Source organism: Thermobia domestica, chromosome 15, assembly GCF_964235325.1.
Source record: "Thermobia domestica chromosome 15, izTheDome1.hap1.1, whole genome shotgun sequence".
In the NCBI taxonomy this organism is placed as follows: Eukaryota; Metazoa; Arthropoda; class Insecta; order Zygentoma; family Lepismatidae; genus Thermobia; species Thermobia domestica.
In genome coordinates, this window is record NC_137468.1 from 114,577,376 (window position 1) to 114,599,636 (window position 22,261).

Sequence of the window (22,261 nt, forward strand, 5' to 3'; positions counted from 1 at the left end):
TAATATAAGTGCTTTATAGTGCCCCCTAGCAATTCTGCAAACATCAAGACGATAATCAAGTTCTTCCCACACTTCGCGCTGCATGCTTCCATCAATCCGTTGGAAAGCATTGTTAATACGAGCTCTCAGTTCTGTTAAATTTGTTGGTAGAGGAAGCGTAAACACTTTATCTTTCCCCCACACAAAAATAACGATGGAGTTAGGTCCGGAAAACGTGGAGGCTATGACAGGAATTGCTGATCATCATCCCCACCACGACCAATCCAACAGTTTTTCAATCTCCTGTTTAGGAATTCAGCAACAGGGTGGAGCACCACGCTGCTAGTAGATGAAGTCCACACTATCGGCTTCCAACTGTGGCATGAGACAATTTTCCAGCATGACCAGATACACTTTTCCTGTCACGGTCTCTTCGCAGAAGAAAAACGTCCATAAACTTTAAACCGTGGGGCTATACAAAACACATTTACCTTTGGCGAGTTTCTAATGTGCTGCATGACAGCATGGCAACTCTCTATCCCCCAGATTCGCACACTATGTTGTTCACTGAGCCGTTAACAAAAAATGTTACTTGATTACTGAAGAATGAGTTTTTCACTAAACCTATCTTCTTCCATAGGCTGTTGCAACTGTGCCGAAAATTAAAGCGTCTGATTTTGTCATCAGGCGTCAGGGCTTGTAGCAATTTCAAGCTGTAAGGCTTCTGCTTCAATCGTTTCCGTAAGATCTTTCAAACGCTAGGTTGTAGAATGTTCAGCTCTCTGCTTGCTCTATTCGTCGACTTCTGTGAACTTCGTGCAAAACTCGATCAAGCGCGCTCAACCGTTTCTTCATTCACTGTAGGTCGATCACTTGATTTCCCCTTACAGACTCATCCGGAAGCTGTAAACTGTGCATACCTTTCGAAATGGACTTGGTAGGTGGTGAATCTTTGTTGAGCTTCATTCGAAAGTGTCGTTGCACTATTAGGTCAGACTGATGAGGATGAAACTCGAGCAGAACATGTGCTTTCTCTGCGCCTGTCGCCAACTTGAATAAATGCTCACTGCTGCGTTCTCGTGGCAGGAATCAGAAGCGAACCTGCGACCCAAAAAAAAAAAAAAAAAACTTTTTCAGTTCTTAAATACGTCTGCAAAGTTTTGTGACAATATGTCCAATAATAAAGCTACAGTGAATTTATGAAATGGGGCCAATCATTTGTAATACCCCTGTACTTGTGTGAATGTTTTATTCATTATTACGTATGAGTTACCACTAAGAATAACTAGGAATTGTGTTACTTTTATTAATAGTAATAATATATTTCAGTGTCTAGACAAAAATTAAGTACGGTATGATTACATTCTTGTTTTGGAAAATCCAAGTGAAGTCATAAACGTAGTATACGTATCGACATAATTTAATGTTTTCATTTTGCTCTTTATTAATGATATATAAAGTTGCAAAGATTTTGTACTCGAGAATGACGTCATTTGCAAGAAATGGATTCTTAGTCCCAGGCTGCTCATTCGTTCTCAGAACTTTTCGAGGCAGCAAAACTGTTCCTTGTTCTCAAAAGAAATGAACTCGGCTACCCAGAAACAATTAGGCATCATGAGGGTCCTTGAATAGGAACTCATTCAAAGGTTGCTAGGAGTGCATAAGTGGACTGTTTGAAACGTGAAAGAGACGACTTCTTCAGCGTGCAATATCGATCTTGGTGAACTTCGAGATTCACCAGAAGAGTGAGCTAGAGCATATAATGCTCGTATATATATATATATATATATATATATATATATATATATATATATATATATATATATATATATATATATATATGTGTGTGTGTGTGTGTGTGTGTGTGTGTGTATGTACGTATATATGTAAAATATGAAAAGAGTGAGTGACTGGATGCGTATGAGAGCAAATGGCACACGGAAGTAGAAACTTACTTTTCTAAGACACACACAGAGGGAAAGAGGAGGAAACAAAGCGGGTTGTGTGAAATGTTGCTGGCGATGAATTTTACAGTCTGAATAACCAGCTTTGACGGTCATAAGGTATACAAATTTATGTATGGACATTGTTACCCACAAATTGTCTCTAAGGGCAGACAAAGTTTTCAAGTAGTGACAGAAATTCGTATAAAATTTGATTACAATAATGTTTAAAGTTGTAAAATCAAATATCCTATCCCTATGTTACGTAACTACTTCTGTGGTTTTAGGCAGTTCAAAATGAAAAAAAAAAGAAGAGGCGGTATGTTTTATTACGATTTTGACTCGACATACCGGCTATCTATAAGTTGAAATACAGTGAGGGTATGTTATCTGGAAGATTGCATTTCTATTTACATAATGACTCAAAACCATGGGAGATCGTTTTACATTTCTACTAGGGATTTGAACTCATGTCCTCTAAAGTGATTTCCAAGGAATGAAACAGGTGATAATCGAACCTTGCAATGTCCGGAAAGTATGGCGGATGCAATAGTGTTTCCCATCCAAGGCGTACAATGGTGTCCCGAGTCATCTTATCCACGTGGGGCTTAGCGTTGTCCTGTAACAGGAGGACCCCTTTGAGATTCCAGAAGTGCTGGCTCCACAGTTTTGAGTTTTTTTTTGAACATGGTTCAACTGCTGACAGTACACAGTTGTTTTGATGCTATGACCACCTGGTAGCAGTTCCAGATGCACGATACCGCGAGCAGTCCACAAAACACACCGTACGACCTTCTTCTGGTGCAGTGCTGGTTTCGGTTGTTCTGTAACCAGCATATAGGATGCTAACCAATTATGACGGCGCCGTGGAGCTTCGTAAAGGACTCACTTCTCATTACATGTCAACTTCCTGTCCAGAAATGGCTCCTTCCTCAGACGAGACAGCAAAGAACCACAGGTGTCTGCTCGCGTTGCCTTCTGGCCTGGAGTCAAATCATATGGGACCCATCGACCCAACTTGTAGTGCTTCTCAAGTTGATGGAGGTGCTGCGGAATAGTTTCTTCACTTATACTGAATTGTAGTCCCAGTTCCTCACATGTCTGGCCACTGCTTGCCTCAATTGCTGCCTGAAGATCTTCTTTTTGTACGTGTGTTGGTATTCCGGCACGTGGTGCGTCTTCGAGTGTTTCGTCACCTTTGTTAAACTTGTTAAACCACCGCTGCACTGTCCGCGTAGTCTCGACGGCCTTGCATATTTTCCGCCCCACTGCATCGGCGTCTAACGCCAGTTTGAACTCATACAGCATACAAATCCTTATGACGCTCTGTGGAGGCCTTATGTTCACTCTGTCCTTACACAAGTTTACAGTGTAATTGAACTGCCACAACCAGGTAATATGTTGGATATACCCACATCAACAACTGACCTTATCTCCATTCGCATTCAGTTCACGGTAAGGGGGCCAATTGAACACAAACCTCTACAAAAAGCGACATAACTTTCTTGGTTATCTTTATAGTTTTAGTTTCAGTAGAGGAATAAGAACTGAGATGAAATCCATTCTTGGAACCATATATATATATATAAAGATAGATACATAGATATAGATAAACTTTTCTTCTATTACTATTTTCGGTCTGTGGAGATCAATATTGGAGCAGGAATTGATAGTATATTTTGCCACTTAAAATTGCAATAGAGAAACAAAACCAGATATAGAATCTATTCTTGCTATACTGTATAAAAACAACTGCTTCTCACTATCTATTATCGATTTTTCATCATGGTGATAAGAAACCAGAAATCACTTTTTTTCTTTTTTTTACGTCTTCTGGTTTAAATACCTAGGTACAGGGGTTTGCTTCAAGGTAATATATATTATAAAAAAAAAGGGGTGTGGATTCGTACAACTTCCTGTTATAGTTGAGATATAAGATTGGAATCTGAATCAATTTTTAAGGCGCTGAATCGATTCCATAAACATGCTCCTCGATGTCTCATCATTTTTGCTCTGATACTTATTTAAAAAAGAGGAGCAGACAGGCGAATGGACATAGCCGTTCTTCGTATTAAACTTTTCATTATTATGCGTAACATAATTTGAAATTCTAGAACTGTGCCATTCTGTAGATGGCAATCCAGAAACCAGCACTCAACTATTAACATACACAATAAACCATCATCGTTCGTCACCTATACTACCTTAGTTTTCAATTCAGGCAGCCTCGTTAATTTCCTGGATTGAACCCAATTGTTGCTAAATCTACATAACATAATTTAGCAAAATTACGTAATATGGAATAACCACGAGGGATCGATATTAGACTTCGACAAGATAGACAAAATGGTTAAGACTGTTGTTTAGAATATTGTATTGTATATGTGTTGATAAACTACCTAAAGAATCCTTTCAATTGGAAGATATAATTGCTTTGCCGTTAATGTACGTTGACAAGTGGCAGCGAATATTTAGACCAAGCAATGATAAACTGAGTCATTTAATTTGACAATATGCCGTGACGCATGTTTAGATACACGCCAGGAAGTTAGGATTTTAATGGTCAAGAAGTTCTGTCACATCTGGCCTAGAGCTCAGACTTAGCTCCAATCGATTTTCGTTCATGTTGTACTTCTTACCGGAAAGCGTATAGATGTGCTGTGATTTTGAGCTAAAAATTCTTTGGAGGATTGAAAAAATGCATCACGTAACTTTTTCTTCTCGTACTTCTGCCTCATATCATTAAGAGTTTATCAATATACCACTGGTAGAATGTTGATGAAGGACTGTTTAGTCCAGTTGATTCTTCTTCGCAGAATAGACATTTTACATACGATATACCCAACAGGCTTCTGTAGATAAAGTGATTAACATTGTGCTCCAAAATGATCTAACGTATTATTCACTTTCTAGAATATGCATCTTTTTCTTTCTACTGCTTCGTATATTAAATTTGTATGGAATCTACGAATAAGTCGATTTTTTCGAAATTAATTGTACTTGCAGGTAACCTTTATTTCCTACAAATGCAATTTCGTAAAATGCAATGCAATCCAATTGAGAACTGCACAATCTCTTCATTACTGATACTTGGAAACTATTGTTACGTTATAAACGACAGATGCCTAACTATGATTTCTTTATATTATGCAAAGTAATAATATTTGGAGCAGAATGACTCATCCAAACGCCTGTTGACTCTTCTAAAAGTATTGATTTTAAATACTGAGATTATATGGAGATTTCGCGTGTGAATTATTTGTGTTGACATTGGTTTGGTCAGGTGCCATAATCGAAATGCATTTTTCTTCTCTTTGAGTTAATTCTAAGTGATGTTCTCGCCGTCAAATAATGAAGATAGATCAAGATTCAAAGCAAGACAAAGTATCAAGATTTTTCATACACTGAGAAAAATCCGTCATCCCGACAGTGGCATATTGTTCAATATGGAATCCTTATATTTACTACGGAAGTCAGTACGGAGCGTACGCTATTCATATGCTACATACTTACTTCCCCCTTTTTTGCTTAAATGTTGCATCACGCCGTCTTTGGAATATTACACATGTAACTCACGTTTTTACGTACTCCCCATACGTGTTTTCTTCACAATGTAGTAAGAAAATGAAGACTTAAAATGAGGGGTGTTACTTAGGGAGGAGATAGAGAAACAATATGTCCTTTGAGTTCGACAGATACATATTTTCACTACTTACGCAGCATATTTCAGCAATATAATGATAATGAAAAACTCTACTTATATCGATGAAGAATATCCATCGTTCCCCGAACAAAACTTGAAATGACACTCCATGTGCAGATTTCAAGTCAAACCATTTGCTTTTCTAAGTCATCAATATAAGGTGAAGTAATTTATATGAAAACAAAACTTTAGTATCGTGCTGTTTGAAAATTTGCGCCTGTCACGTATTTTCTGTGAATGACTCGATCACAATGATTTAGATTATATTCCGGCTCATCTATAATATTAGGAGCAATAATAACGGTGATATAACACAAGATTTTTTTTTGATTATCCATTGTACTGTACGTATAATACGCTATATGGAAAGACATTGGAGATTGCAAGGTGACTTAAATGAGACAATAAATGGCTTATAAATTATAGTTCCACACGAACGAAATTTTCGTTCGTTTCTAAAACTCGTTCCATTTGTTTTGAAGTCTCAACTATCATTTGATTATAAATAATTTATTTACATATTTTATGGTTGCCTGAAACAAAATCTTTTAATTAGTGGGGGGCTGTCATATGCCATTGATTACTGGTGAGAATAGCCTAACAACATGGACTTTACAAATTAGTGGAGGCTTAAATGCCTTCACTATGTTCTCCATCTCTTTTTCTTTCTTTCTTTAAAATACATAAATTAAAAACAACAAAGATATTAAAATCAAGAAAGTAAACCAAATAGTATCCACAAAATACTATTCAATAAATTAATAAGTACTTCCAAGTCGTAGAGACCAGAATCTGGATCTGAGATTATAACGTTGAAATTGCTCTCTTCTCAGATTTCCACACAGCTTGAAAGTATTTGAAGTAGTTATTATAAAGGTAACCAAGAAAGTCCTGTCGCTTTATGTGGAGCTCTGTGTTCAATTGGCCCCCACACCGTGAGTTTAACGCGAATTGAGATAAGACGAAGGTCAGTTGTTGGTGTGGGTATATCCAACATCGTACGTGGTTGTGGCAGCTCAGTTACACCATAAACTTGCGCAAGGACAGAGTGAACATAGGACCTCCACAGAGCGTCATAAGGGCGTGTATGCTGTACGAGTTCAAACTGGGGTCAACGCCGCTGCTGCAGGGCGGAAGATATGCCAGGTCTTTGATGAGGGTGTCGTGGCTACGCGGACAGTGCAGCAGTGGGTTAACAAGTTTAACAAAGGTGACGAAACGCTCAAAGACACACCACGTGCCGGAAAACTAACACATGTACTAAATCAAGCAGCAATTAAGGCGAATAGTGGCTAGACATGTGAGGAAGTGGGACTACAATTCAGTGTGAGTGACAAACCATTCGGCAGTTCCTCCATCAACTTGGGAAGCACAAGTTGAGTCGATGGTTCCCACATGATTTGACTCCGGGCCAGTAAACAACACGAGCAGACACCTGTATTTCTTTGCTATCTCGTCTAAGAAAGAAGACATTTCCGGACAGGGTGTTGACATGTGATGAGAACTGTGTTCTTTACGAAGCTCCACGGCGCCGTCATAATTGGTTAGCATCCTATGTGCCGGTTACAGGACAGCCGAAACCAGCACTGCACTAGAAGAAAGTCCTCCTGTGTTTGGTGGACTGTTCGCGCCATCGCGAATGCTTGGGAACTGCTACCAAGTGGTCAGAGCATAAATGAACTGCGTACTGTCAGCAGTTGAGCCGTGTTCAAGAGAAACTCAAAACTGTGGAGACAGCACTTCTGAATCGCAAAGCGGTCCCCCTGTTACAGGACAACTCTAAGTCCCACGTGACTAAGATAACCAGGAATCATTTTATGCCTTGAATGTGAAACACTATTACATCCGCCATATTCCCCGGACATTGCACCGTCTGATTATTACCTGTTCCATTCCTTGGACAATCACCCTAAAGACGTCAGTTCAAATCCCCAGTGGAGGTGCAAAATGTACTTGATACTTTCTTCGCTTCACGGCCCACCAAGTTCTTGCGCGATGTGATCCATGGCCTTCCAGAACGTTGGTAGAAGGTCGTGGATGTTGATGGGGGCTATTTTTAATCTTCCAGGTACGTCTTAGGTGGCATAACGATGTTCGAAGGTGGTGGGTGAAAAAGCGACAGAACTTTCTTGGTTACTTGTATAGTTCTTTTGTTTAATAACACTTTGTAGTACTAAATGGCTTACTTCTGAAAATGCTGTTTTTTACTGAATCATTTATAAGAGTTGGTGTTGGCTAAAGACTACTTAAGCTTTGCCACTGAAAAAAAAAAGAAGAAAGAAAGAAAGAGAAATCGGAACTGAAAAGAATAATTCTTTCGTTAGTTGGTAGAATAAAGTTTGAATAATTATTAGAATAATGTAAGAAAATGTTCGAACAATTACTCGAATAGTAATGGTGCTCCCGCCAAGTGAACTTTGTGGTGGACAAACACCGTGTGCGTGAGTTTTCTCGGGGTTCTCCCGTTTCCTCCCACTTTCTTCATTCCACCATTTCATTCATCTCTCCATCACCGTCTCCTTTAGCCTAACCGGCATAACCGTGGGACGTAAAACTCAAAATTTCATTTCATTTTTTCGAATAGTAATGGTCTTAATTAATCCCTAAGGCCTCTATCACTAAGCCACTGTGTCTCTCCCGAAACAACTTTAATGGCTTAGAAATTCGTCTTTGTTTTTGTTGACCTCCCCTCCCCTTTTAGCATCAATATATATGAGATATTGACCATCAGTGACCGTTATGGTTCATGGCTATGTGAGATCTGAACAATGTACTCCACGAATCGAAGTCGTGCTACCTGCACCAAATGCGAGAATGATAAGTATTTATCCACGCATAAGCTACAGACTAATTTTGTTATCCAAAGTTTCTCTCACATTAATCATCAATAACTTTTCACACTATGGGATAAGTCTTTCCTTTAATTGCAGAAAGTTGTTCCTTTCATTAATACTTTCTTAATATTTGTAGCTTGAGAAGCTTTCGAGTTTTTGTAGATTAGTAATGAAATAATCAATGATAATATGTGGTTGCATGTATGGGCATGAATATTCTTTCTTAAGTGATTTATCAAATACCAAAGCGTTAAGAAGTAGCTTTAATTGCAATAATTGATTAGAAGTATTTTCGAATTGAAGAGCATGGATAAAGATATCTAACTGTAAAACATTTTTCATATTTGTATGATGAAAACCATCTTTAACTGCATATGCATATTGGATGCAATATGTAAACATTTAAAAAGGAACTTCCGTGATAGAAGAAAGGACAGTTAGTTAACCATCTTGTTTGCGACGAGATGCAAATTAAGATTACTAAGTAAACATATCAAATATGTTCATTATCACAATCTTTTCCGCATTAAAAGTACTCCTTCAAAGTTAAGAGAAATTTAGGAAAATGCTATCGTATTTTAAAATATTGCAAACTAGGTAAATCACCAGGTGAGAATTATGACATTTTTGATAATAGACCCGTGTCCAATTTTATTTTATCGGATTAATTGAAAGAAGTGTAGGCGTTTTGGGTAAACATATGCATTGAAGCCTGTCAGGTTTATCGTGGATTCAAATCCCTCTCAGAGTATCGATGACATTATGTATTGTCCTTTCAGCATTCAATTCATTTCTCATTGTCTCCTTTAGCTTAAAGAGCAGAATCGTGTGACGTAGATACAATTCTTAAGAACAGAACAAAAAATACAATAGAATACAATCGATCACCATCAATTCTAAAGACTATTAACTTATACCAATGACCTGCTTGGGACCCGGTGGGTTAGTGACGGAGAGATCACTTTGATTGAGAAGGGATCTTTGTTTGATCTTAAAAGTGGTCATCTTACTATAAAAAATAAATCATGTATTCCCAATCTTTTCTACTTGTAAATCCTACGTAGTGTTTCCATGAGACGAAAAATTTCTTGAGTCTCATGGACAACACTAGTTCACAAAAGTTCACAAAAATAACACCGTTATAGTGTTATTTTTTATTCATAGTACAAAAAATATAAATTGATAGAGTGATTTATAAGCACAATTAAGAACATTCATCAACTTTTAAAAATGCACGATATACTCCAATTATAAATATAATTTAAATGTGGTCATACTCTTCGTGAATGTCTCGTGACGTGGGACGATTCTGATAACTTCTAGATAAAAGTAAGACAAAAATCAAGGCATATATTTTGTACCCGAAATACACAAAACGAGACGAGATTTTTTTTTTCTAAAATCGGGACGAAACGAGACTTCTATTAAAATTAACGAGATGAGCCGAAAAAATCTTATTTCGAACCTTTTGCCTCAACGCTGTTTAGTGTGTGAAGATCTATCGAACGAGGTATCACTTGACCCATATTTTCGTTTAAAATTTCTAAGTTCGGCCTGGGCCCCATTAAAGGCGACCCTGGGGGCACCGCGACATTATTCGATTTGCCCCATGGCTTTCCTATTTGAGTTTGTGTTTGATTCATTCATGTTCAACCGTTTTCATATTAGTGCTACTGGACGTTTTGCTGATACAGGTAACATATCTTGGTGGTCATTTTGAATACGGTGACCGATATGAAAAATCTTTTGCCACGTCGCTCTTTAGTTTTTAAAGATCTATCGAACCAGGTATCACTCGCCCCATGTTTCCATTTAAAATTTTAAAGTTGGGCGCTGGGCCCCCTTGAAGAGAGGCCCTGGGGGCACCGCGACTTCACTATTCGATTTTTCCCATGTATTTCCTATTTGAGTATTTGTTCAACTCATTTATGTTCAACTGTTTTCGAGATATTTCCGTGGAAGAATTAAAATGGGCCACCCTGTATATTGAAAGCTTATGTTTATTATGTCATGTAACAAAGAAACAGTATGGAATATGTTTGAGAGTTTTAAATTAATGTTCCAGGGTTATGTTCTTTAGGCTAATAAGAGGGATGAAAGCGAATGGTCATGAAAGAATTAGTGGAATGAGAATGTGGGAGAAAGCTGGAGAACCCGGAGAAACCCCATGAACACGATGTTCTCCATCACAAACTCACATGATTTGGGGTCGAATCAGATACACTTCTACCACTACTGAGCCACCATGCTGTATGGAATAATAATGAAAGTAGCTAGTAGAGCAATGTTAAGGGAGAGAAACATTGGCAACAAGCCAAATTGTATGGCACTAACTTAGTTGATTTTTTCACTGTTACTTTTATTGTAACAGATATCGGTTTAAGTTCTTCTGGTTTATAATTCAAGAAATTGAAAACTTACTATACATAAATATGTATATATATACAAACGAAAAAGCACACACAGTGTGTGTGTGTGTGTGTGTGTGTGTGTAGTATGCCTTTCGTTTTACTTTGGCTGTTTTACGTTTTTCATAAAATATAACTCTATGTATTATGCTTCAGTTCGAATGTATGCTATGCGTCTGTATGATTTTACAAATCCAACTTCTATTTAAAGCGAGTAAATAACTTGTTAGTAGTTGAGAAACTGCCAAGAGCAATACTTCCGCTGGCGTGGGTGGCCCCTATTGATCACGACGAAATTGGAATGCATTTAGTCGTTGTCGTGTGTTGTGAATGAGAAAAATCTTTTAACCATATTTTTGTTGCTTTGAATTTTGAAAGTCAAAAACTTGTAGCTCGGTAGCTTGAGCGATGATCTCGAGCAGCCGTGAATAGAAGCCGTATCGTAGCGTGCCGTCTCTCCCTTGAAGACATTCGCAGGGAACGAACAACTCTTCACAGTGCTTCTGACAGTGGATAAAGCTGCCTGTTTTTCCCACCTGAGGGGAATGGTGTTTTGTAAAGCAGCAAGTTTCAAGAACTGTATGAACTGTAGAGGCTTTCTAAAGGAGGTTGGGTTGGTTAACGCCGTCCTACCGTCACCTGCCCCTACTGTCACGTGATCTCTTGAAAGGCAGTCTGTGTAAGTTTCTTGATTTGGAGGGGCGGGTGTTCAACCAGTAAGAAGGCGTTACGTTTAGTGTTTTCGCGAACGGGGTTCGTGTCCCGTCCAGATAGGGCGGTGCTTCGGGTACCTTCTCCTTTTGTTCCTTCGAGAAGAATGGATGGGAGGATGGTTATTCAGTTTTTTTCATACAGAATCCTACAGGTTAGCAAAAGAGTTGCAGGTTCATGGGGATTGTTGTGGTGTATTGTGAACCTGTGCTATGTTGTTGAGACATCAGCCTTTGAAAGAACGTCTTTCAGAAAGGAAGCCTTGCTGAACAGAGTGCGTGTATTTTTCTCTGTTCCCTCTTCAGTCATTGTCATTAGCGTCTGGAAGTATCCCAGCGTAAATCCAGTAGGCAGAGAGTTGTAACATGCCACAACCTGTACGATTGCCGCGAGTTGCTTGAAAACTCGCGCCGCACTGTAGAAGCGACAGTTTATTTTCTCCTCTTTTTTTCTCCTTATAAACTTTTTTTTATAGGTTTCTTTTGCCATCGGTTCAAGTAAAGCTGCGCAGGCGTCGTTTGTGTATGCACTTGGCTCTGGTCTGACTCGAGAGACTTTGGTCTGTATGTATGTGTGTGTGCTCGGATTGACCGATCGGTGTTTCTCGGGCATCGAACAAAACAGCAAAAGTGCACCGACGCAGGTGCATAGAAACGCTATTGTGAGCGACAGCCAAAGCTATCGGCTCTCATGAACAGGAACACACATTGAATGAAGAAGCTGCGTTTCGACAGAGAAGAACAGGATCAAAACGTGCTTTTTGAAGAAAAAAGTTGTGTCCTAATGATGGATGTGTTTCGTTTAACGTGTGTTTTTTGGTGTCTTTTGTGTTTTCTTCAATGAAAAGTGTCAGTTTTTAGAATGCTTGATATATATTAATTTTGTCTATATGATTGTGATAAATACTTAACCGGTGAAGTTTTCTCCACGGATAGGAGAGGCCGAAAACTTTTCTGACCTACGTCATTCGTACTATAAAGGTGCTTATTTAAACAAAAAGAAAAAAGAAATCAGTGCACTCGTTGACAACGGAGACCTTATTACTAACAATAAATGTTCTTTGTAACTTTCTTAATGCGTGTGCAATTGACTTGTGCTTCTCAAGAAGAGGACGTGTGTGATTCTTCATCGTTTTCTTGTTCTTGTTGCTAGTTGTTATTGTTCGTTCGTTTGTTATTGTTTATGTTGACGGTGGTGTTCTGTGTGCTGCTTTCCTATTGAAATTGTTGTCAACCTGGAGGACGCAACGGGAACACCACCACCACCTCCTCCTGCTCCGAAACTGCTGCCAGGACTCTACAAAAACTTCCTCAGTTCGGCCGACGTTAGGATGCATTTTTCGGCCGTTAATGCTGCTCCACCTGTGTTCCCTGTGCCAAGAAATCTACTCTATTCGAACTCGGATGAGGTAATTTTTTTCTTTCTTTCTAAATTTTATTTGGTTATTTCTTGCTGGCCGGGTTCTTTTAGTTGTTTGATGTGTGGTTAGCACTTCGATTCTGATCGATGATATTTGTGGTAGTTTCATAAGTTCAATTGCTATGCTAGATCAGCATCGAAAAATTCTGTTCTCTCACCGGAATAGGAGCGGGCCACGCATATTAATAATACGCGCCCTAACCGTTATGCTACACGAGAGTTTTTTGTGGGTTGAAGTGTCAGAAGTTAACATGCTCTGTTGTTGTTAATATTACACATATAAATCCTATATCTGTTATTACGAACTATACACACTTGTTTTTATGGGATATGCATTGAAATTTTTAGTAGTTAGCGATCCATGTAAGCAGGGGCGCCCGAAGAAAATTTTCTAGGGGGGCACTTCATGGTTGCTATATCACGTCTGGTATTTCTGGTATTTAATATACATGGTTTGCTATATTACGTATACATTTTCGCGAGCCAAGGGAGATTCGGCTCCCCCTGCCCCCTCCTCTTTCGGGCGCCCATGTATGTAAGATATATATGGTCACAGTATTTTGGAACAGCGATATGCGAATACTCAGATTCAAAACTTGAGTTTGGTTCGATCCCATCCCATCTTATATAGCTTTGAAAATATGACATAAATTCATTTATATTCAAGACTTGAGCGTGGTTGGGTCCCAGCTTTAAAAATAAAACATAAATTCATGATATTTTAAATTCAATCTAGAGATCGGTATAAGTTTAGTTTCATGCATCTAAAGAATCCTGATACTTCATATTATTTTGAAGTTTATGTTTGAATAGTAACTAATTGCTGAACAAACCTGTAGAAACTATAAAATTCTTCATAGTCCATAAAATTTAGCTCTCTTTACGAACAATTATTAGAAGTATCTGTAAGGCAATTCAATTAACAATCCAATTAAATGCTAAATACTTAATGAACTCAATAAGTTATTCTGTTTTGATCATTGATAACAGATGATGGTGAGATGTAGTTCTCTTTATGATATACTGAACTGAAAGAGAAGCTTTAATGTTCCTCAGGTGTGCCTTTTAAACAAAAGGAGACAAATAATAAACGGAAGAAAGAAAAAAGCTATGTAAGAATTGGCAGTATGAGACTATCAGAGGAAACGGGAGATTCCACGAATGCAATGTTCTGTGCCACAATCTCACGTGATGTAGTTACAAACCAGGGACTCCTTGCACTAGAGCTGAACACTCTACCACTGAATGCCTGTATTAACAATATGTTAATTGTAACTGTCAATGGTGAAATCCAACACGAATTTAGTTTATAACTTCTGTCTCATTTTTGATGTAGGATTTTTTTATTTTCACGTCCCACGGATGTGCCGGCTAGGCTAAAGGAAACGGTGATTATGAGAAGTGAGTGAAATGGTGGAATGAAGGAAGTGGGAGGAAACGGGAGAACCCCGAGGAAACCCACGCACACGGTGTTTGTCTACTACAAAGGCGGGAGCAGGGTTTGAACCCGGGACTCCATGCACCAGCGGTGAACGTTCTACCACTGAGCCACCGCGGTACTGTACGATATTCAGTAATCATTACTACAAGAACATTATGGCATCAAGTAACTTGTTAGTGGTCTTTGATTAAATCAACAAGATCACACACATACTCCTGTACCCTCTGATGTCACATGTGAATGTATAACATATAGTACCTAGGTATTTAGGTACCTTACGTCCTAATTAATCGGGATTGCCCTGTTTTGAGAGCACAACATATTTTCCCGTTTTTTCTTAAGAGACATTTTGTTCTGATTCTTTATTACATATATAATCATTATAATTTACTTCAGCACAAGGATTTATTAAAACTAATCGGTTATCAACTTTTCAGCTGGAAGTACTACAGTGTCTACAGAAATTCATCTAGATATGTCACTTGCCTGCTATCCTTGACAGAAGCACTTAGAAAATCCCTTAGTACATGCACAGTACTATGCCTAATTCTCACTCCCAGCACGCAATGTCAATGTAGAGCTTTCATTGTTATGTCATCACAGTAGATAGGTGAGAGAAACAAGTACAAGTTTAATATTAGAAACATTAAGAGTATTTCCTCACCTGTTTTAATTTTAGGAAGTGTAACAATTAACAGGAAGTGTTACTTAGTAAACGTGGCTTATTGAATGTAATAAGGGCTTGAAGCAAGTACAGTTGGAATAACTAACATAAGTAAATCACTTTCAATAATTATTTATTCTAATAATGAATGAGTTGAGTTTATTCGAGGCTATATGGTTAGTGCACGTGTTTTAGGCACGGAAGACCCGAGTTCGATTCCCAACTGAAGCTCATATGGTTCAGATCCTACGTTATGCTGTAAGTCTACGTCTCATATATAGCCTCGCTGCTGAACGGGACGTTAAACACCAATCAAATCAAAGTTAATGAGTTAATGACAGTATTTTGACAGAGACATAGTATTTCTTTTTCACTATAAAGTACTATAATCAAGTTTTATAGTAATGCGTTCATTATGTAACACTGCTTCATTTTAGGATCCTGAGTACGATTTCCTGTAGAATAGCCTTGAAATTCAAACTATAGTTCCACGTCCTCTGTGCTAAAAAGGGACGCCCAACTTAAACTAACTGCTCTATTATGTTTCCAAGTGTACAATAAACACTGTTTTGTTTTACATTTCCATTTTTAAGTGCTGCTTAACTGTGAAATTATAAATTTCTTCCAAAATAAGCATGTCCTGCATTTTTAAAGGTATCCCACCTTTAGCTGTCGAACCTATGGTCGCCAGGAAAGCCTCCAGGCGGGCGTTAATTCGCAGGTCGCACCCATTTTGGGGAGGGCAGTTTTGCTTTTTATTGAAAATGACAATCAAAATTTAATTATACCATAATGATGCTTCTAAAACAGAAAAAGTTCTCAGATTGAACAAAATCTAGTCTATAAAGCAGATTTGGAGTGGGGGGAAACAGAGAATGATAAATTTGGGGAGAATGAATACTTCTGATGATCACCTTATATGTATTTTTTATGCATGTATTATAGGTCCTATTTTGTTTCTTATTTTTTTAAAAAATCTGTTAATCTGTTGACAGCTTCGTACATTCGTAAACTATATTGTAAGAATTTCTTCTTATACATTAACCAAATGTTACTGTACAATTGTAACAGCAGCAAATAACAGCTACTCCACATTCAAGTACCATAATGTTCAATCAGCTTAACATCAAGAATATTCGTTCAAGGTAAATCTGATTTGTCTGGGAGTTATCTTTTTGGTTTTAATACAGTAGTTGCAAATGGTTATTTTATTCTATTTTATTCATTTTTTTTTTTTTTTACCCAACTACACATGATAACGAAAGTAGTATTACGTAAGTGATTTTGTATTCGTACAAGTCAACGTTTTCCTCAGAATTCATCTTCCTCCACTAGGAGAAAAACAGAACACTGAATGCAACAAAATTTCATAATTTTACTCTAAATTGTAGGAGAAAGGAAGACTTGTCCTCTTTCCCAATAAAATACCGCTTTGATTATATCTCCAATCGTTTTATTCCAATATTTTGATTGTTTATATTTGCATAAATTACGTGAGGGGAAGACATTCTATTTCAGCATTGTTTCACATGTATATAATTCAAATTTTTTAAAAAAGAATTACTATTTCTTTCAATGATTTTCTTCAAACAAAAGAAAAATTGATGTTTAGTATGTAGTGGCATTCGGATCAAGTGCATATACACACAGCTTTGCCAACTTTTTCAATATCGCAATAAGGGATATCAATGGTATTCGAGATTTAACAACAATCTATCGGTAAGAAGATATATTTCATTAATTCATTATACAGTAAATTTCTATTAACAATACTGTTAATAAATAGTAATTACTCCAACTGTGCAGCTTCATTTGTGCATGGCGCCGCTTCCTGTTCACTTTTTTTTTTTTTTTTTTTTAGTTCAACATTTCACGATTATGCACCGAAGCATAGTCATGAAGCATATTAAGGGAGACGGTGATGATGATAATGCCACGTGAATGCCACATATTGTTTATCCAACATAAAACTAGCTTGTCAACAGCTGGGATCGAACCAGGGACCTCGTACCAGAGGTGAGCGCTCCACCACTGAGCCACTGCGCCCCCTGCTTCCTGTTTATAAATTCACGATTACTGTTGCTTATTCCTTAAACCTTATTGCTGTATTAATATTTTAATTATGGTTGTGCTAATATAATTTTGACTTAAATGAGTTAATGCGAGAAATCTGCGAAGTAAGAAGAAATACGAGATTTTTGACATCTCGTTGAAGTTCCCTTTCCCGCTGCCTGCGTCCCGCTGAAAAAAGTTTATTAAACCCTCGAGCATTGATAATCCCATCCATTACTAACGGTTAGTATCACTAGGGTACTCGTATATAGGCATCTAAGAGGATCAATTAGATTGAACATAAGCAACTTTGGGAATACAAAATCAAATGGGAAAGTGTCTGTAGTGGTACGGGGGTGAATGATTGAGGGAAACTGATTAAATGTGCAGTGAAATCGGCAGGGTCATAATGTTCATGAAAACTGTGGAAACCACTCTTTTCGTCAGTAAATAGAATAATGCCTTAAGAATAACATTACTCGTATAAATAATGCTAATGATTTAAGAATAATGTACAATATTTAGAATAATGCATTAAAATAATATTATAATTTCTTCTAGTTAGTAAACAACGCTACGCCATTAGAAATTGATCACCTTTGATTCTATAGAAAATAGCAAATGGCAAACTACAAAATAATAGGATATGGGGCTGTATATAGAATGGTTTAATAAACATTAAAACTAAACCTTGTAGAGTAGCTGTGGCGTATGCATAGAATGCACAATATTAAAAATGTATAACTTGTAGGTGTGTGCCATAAGATATTGGTATGACTTTATTGTTTGGTGTCCTAATTAAGAGAAGCAGCAAACTTTGGTTTTACTGTACATGCTATCCAGGTTACAGTCTAAGAAATAGTTTGTTTGAAATTTAACCTACCTTTGCAGCACTGTACTTAAGAGGCGTAGCCCTACCTTTTAAAGTTTGTGGATCCTAATGTTAGTTTTCTGTCAGAAATCGAATTTTGGTTACCTTAACCAAGAAGTGAGAATGATGAACATTTAATCCTTTTATTGGAATCCTGCATAGGATAAATAAGAACTAATGTGTTAAGCCTCCACCTAAATGAAACAGTGTAAACTGCAGAACACACTCACAAATGCATACAAATGCTAGACAGTAATTTCTAGAAGTATTTAGCTCATGCATTTATTTTCTGCCTGTGTTTTTGCTAAATAAAATATATATACTTACACTATATGTAAATATTCAATTACACTACACGTTTTAACGCCTGACTGATAACGTGTGAAATTAAATTTAGTTTTACCCAAGGTAGTTTTGTGCTTGTAAACACAAGGTAATTATATTTAATATTAGACTACTTCCGTGTAATCATTCATTCCTTGTGCAAATTATCTTTTAGATGAGAAAATAAATTTAACGCTTGTAATCACTGCTGTATGGAACTATACTTTACCTTACATTGTATCCACATGCTGTCGAGATTTAGCGAGTTCGGCGGCTGAAACCAAACCTTGTGGAATATTTGAATCGTAAGTGTAGAAGAAAGTTAGGATTCCCCATGAGACGAAGCAAGACAGAATTTTCCTGGCAAAGTGTCAACTTTTGATTCGTAAGAAGATACGCGTAGCAATTGACTCTTTTAGGATATCCACTTTTTAAGGTAAATTTTAGACTTCCACTCAAACAGTTTCTTCTTCCTTGCTATTTATCGTAGGATCGTGGTTCCTACGTCGCTTTTTTTTTTTTTTTTTTTCAGGATAAATCATACTTTCCAATGGTACCACTCGCTTGTCCATATTACACACCAGAAACGGGAAAATCGAAAAAAAACGGGATATTTTTTAAATCGAAATTTTTGTTCCCCTCTGGCCCGGGCCTGGGTTCATGTAGGGATTTGAATTTTTTTTCTAAAAATACGATATAGTGTACATAATACGTGTGAAAAATTTCAATCTTGTATCTTGAAAATAAAGGGCAGAAAAAAATTTGAAAGTCTGAATTTAGTCTCTCTCTCTCTCTCTCTCTCTCTCTCTCTCTCTCTATATATATATATATATATATATATATATATATATATATATATATATATATAATAAAAGTTTACTGCGTCATTACTATTTGGCCTACAGCCATGGTTCGAACGCCATTTTCTTCAATATAAGTAGCCCTTTTGAACCGTACTACCTGCATGCCCGTATCCGTATCGTGTACCTAAACCGGAAAAATCGGGAAAACCGGAATTTTTTATGAAAAAATCACCCCCTCGGAACACTTGCGCCCTCGAGCTCGGTTTATGTAGGGATCCCAGAAAAATTTGGGAAATACCAAAAGGAACATACAATTCGTACGCAAAGTTCCAGTCTGATATTATGAAAATTAAAGGCGTGAAAAAGTTTTGAAATGTGCCTTAAGAAAAAAATGAAAAAAAGTCACGCCCCTCCGCCTCCATTTCGTGCCATCAAGTTGACCATCCGGTTCCAAAACGCATCTGAGGTGTTCTTTGGTCCATCCTTGACTTGACTAATAAAAAAAAAACCGCCTTAAATGCCTGTTATAAAACCTAAATAAGCAGTCAAAGACGATACTACGTCATGGTAACAAAAGTTACAAAAAATCCTAAAAGGGTTAAACATTTGAATATCTTGAGCATTTGAATATAGTGTTCTATTATATATATTAATTCTGGGAGAGCAAGTTATGTACTGCTTTTCAGCTCACTATATTTCATTTCATTTCTTATTGAATTCCATCAGTTCTTTTATTATTTATTCTTAAAGCCTTTTTACTTATACCTTAAGCTCGGAATAGCCGAAGCAAATAAACCCATAAGCTATAATATTATACTTAATCAATGCAGAGTTGTATACCTACTTTTGGGCCACCCTGTATATATATATATATATATATATATATATATATATATATATATATATATATATATATATATATAATATTATACATTTCGTGAAAGAATATGAGATTAGGTGCTTGAATTCCCCCTGATGACATTCTGCCTACGCATACTATTTTGATGTGTAAAATAGGGTAATTTTGTTCTTTAAATGTTGGTTCCAACAAGATGGTTGCTCTAGATAAGATCAAAAAGGAACATTCTGAAATAATCAACCAATCAACACTTATTTACAGCAAAAGTAATGCAGGTTTACCTATTTGATACATTACGAACTATTACGTCCTTTACGGATACCTTAATGTTCATCTTTTAAATTTTTTAGTGTATACATTCATTATTTTATGTGTTTTACCATATTACTCTAGTAAAATATGTTCTGTAGATGCGGAATTCTAAGAGTTGTTTGTAATCTAGGTGAACCACCTCAACTTTGAGCGCGCCTGAAGTATTCCCTCTTTTTTTTTTTTTTTTTTTAATGTTCTGTTGGTAATTATACAATTTTCGTGGTTTAATTTTAGTCTTATGACACTTGAACTACATCGCTCTTTTAACAATACGCCTATTATCTGCCCAATCTTTTATCATTATATTAGACAAAAATGTATCTTCTGAGTGTTTTTAATATATAAACTAAAATCCAGGGCGTACTAGACAACTTTCAGTTCAGTGATGTGTGCTCAGCCGATTGGGTCTCATCACCGATATATCGTCGTTCGCAAATTCTTAGTTCAAATAGCTTCTCAGTTCCAAATATTTTACAATAACTAATCGACACTGACCTCCACTGGAAGTTGGACCAAGAATTATGCGTACAAATAGCACACGTTGTATAACCATTCGGCTGTAAGAGGGCACGGCGGTTAATGTATTGTATCGAAATGTAATCCAAGTATATGCTTGTCCTATTGGAATTTTTCATATTTAATGTCTGCTATCCGGAGGTACTTCGTGCTTTGGTTTGTATTTGAACCAACACATTGTATCTAAATTGAATTGTTCTTCTATTTCTCCCCTCTGCAGTCCTTATTGTCTTTAAAACATTTTCAGTCAGCGTGTTAGATTAATTTGTTTCAAGTATGAGTGAGTCTCTAGCACTCGACAACATGTTTCTATTTGGTTAATCTCCAAGTTGTAAATTTGACCAAAGGAAAGAAAGAAAAGACTATGAGTTCGAAGTATTGATTATTTGTCATTAAAAGTTAACTACTGATGATACTTTTTTTCAGTTTTCCTCCCTCCTCTTCCACATTATGAACTCGAGGACCAAAGAGAGTATTTTTCTGTATATGTAAAAAAGAATAAAAAAAAAGAGCAAATTCATTTTGATGGAAAAGTAAAGAAATTCAGTAAAATTCTTTATTTTTTTAACTAACAAATTGTTAATAGATTTGAATTAATCTATCAGATGGTGCGTTTATGAACATGTACTTAATTTGAAAATTATATGTATTTTCTTCAATTAAGAGCCGTAAATGTTTTATGGCTTAAAGCGAAAATTTCTGGTATATACGGGAGCCTGAATTTTGAAGTTCGTTGAGTTTATTTTATCATCTGCTGTAGATTATCGAACTTATCTGGTAAGAATCGAGCTCTAATCACAGTAAACAAACAAAAAAAACTTTTGTACTGGCATATTTTCTCTTAGTTGTTTTTATTACATGTTTATTTATTTATTTATTTATTGTCACTTGCACATTAATTAGACCAAAACAATATAATAAATATCTCATTTTGAATGCTCCACAGAATGTCGGTTTTTTTTTCCACAAGAAAAGATAACTTTTGAAAAAAAGGACGAAGTTATAAGATTACACAATTTTGGAAAATCTGGGAGATCCATGGCATTCTACTAAATTATGGTCAGATTATAAAAATTTTGTTTTAGAAATTTCACATATATAACTGCATAATACGACCAGCCTTTAAATATCGGATTCAAATAGTTCGGAAATTATGCTGTAATATGTATGGTTCAGTTATGCAGAAAAAAGAAAATGACAATTTTATACGACTTCTTACTTGTATATCATTCAAACATGTAGTGCGTTCTTTACAAACTTTTCTAATGAATCTTTCTATATTTTTCTCTATATTTGTTTAAACATGAGAGGCAGTTTTCACACCAACATTCTGTTAACAAAGCTTATAAAATATCATGTGTTCCCTTGGCTCACTGGGAAGAAAGTAATGTATATTTATGATTTTAATTCTTACAAAATTTT

The 22,261-nt window shown here is 36.5% G+C and overlaps 1 protein-coding gene across 6 annotated transcripts in view; it reads left to right on the forward strand.

The window, feature by feature from the left end:
* LOC145671208 (zinc finger protein rotund-like) overlaps positions 1-22,261 on the forward strand; it is a 679,398-nt gene that overhangs the window by 382,753 nt on the left and 274,384 nt on the right. The window contains exon 1 of one of the 6 annotated variants that reach the window (XM_081740068.1): positions 11,680-12,986. The exons of 3 other annotated variants lie outside the window; for them this stretch is intronic. In XM_081740068.1, the coding sequence (XP_081596194.1) occupies positions 12,909-12,986 (78 nt within the window). In that variant the 5' untranslated portion in view covers positions 11,680-12,908. Of the gene's footprint in view, positions 1-11,679; positions 12,987-22,261 lie in introns of those variants that run through there. 2 more of the 6 variants (XM_081740071.1, XM_081740072.1) reach the window with 2 other exon arrangements.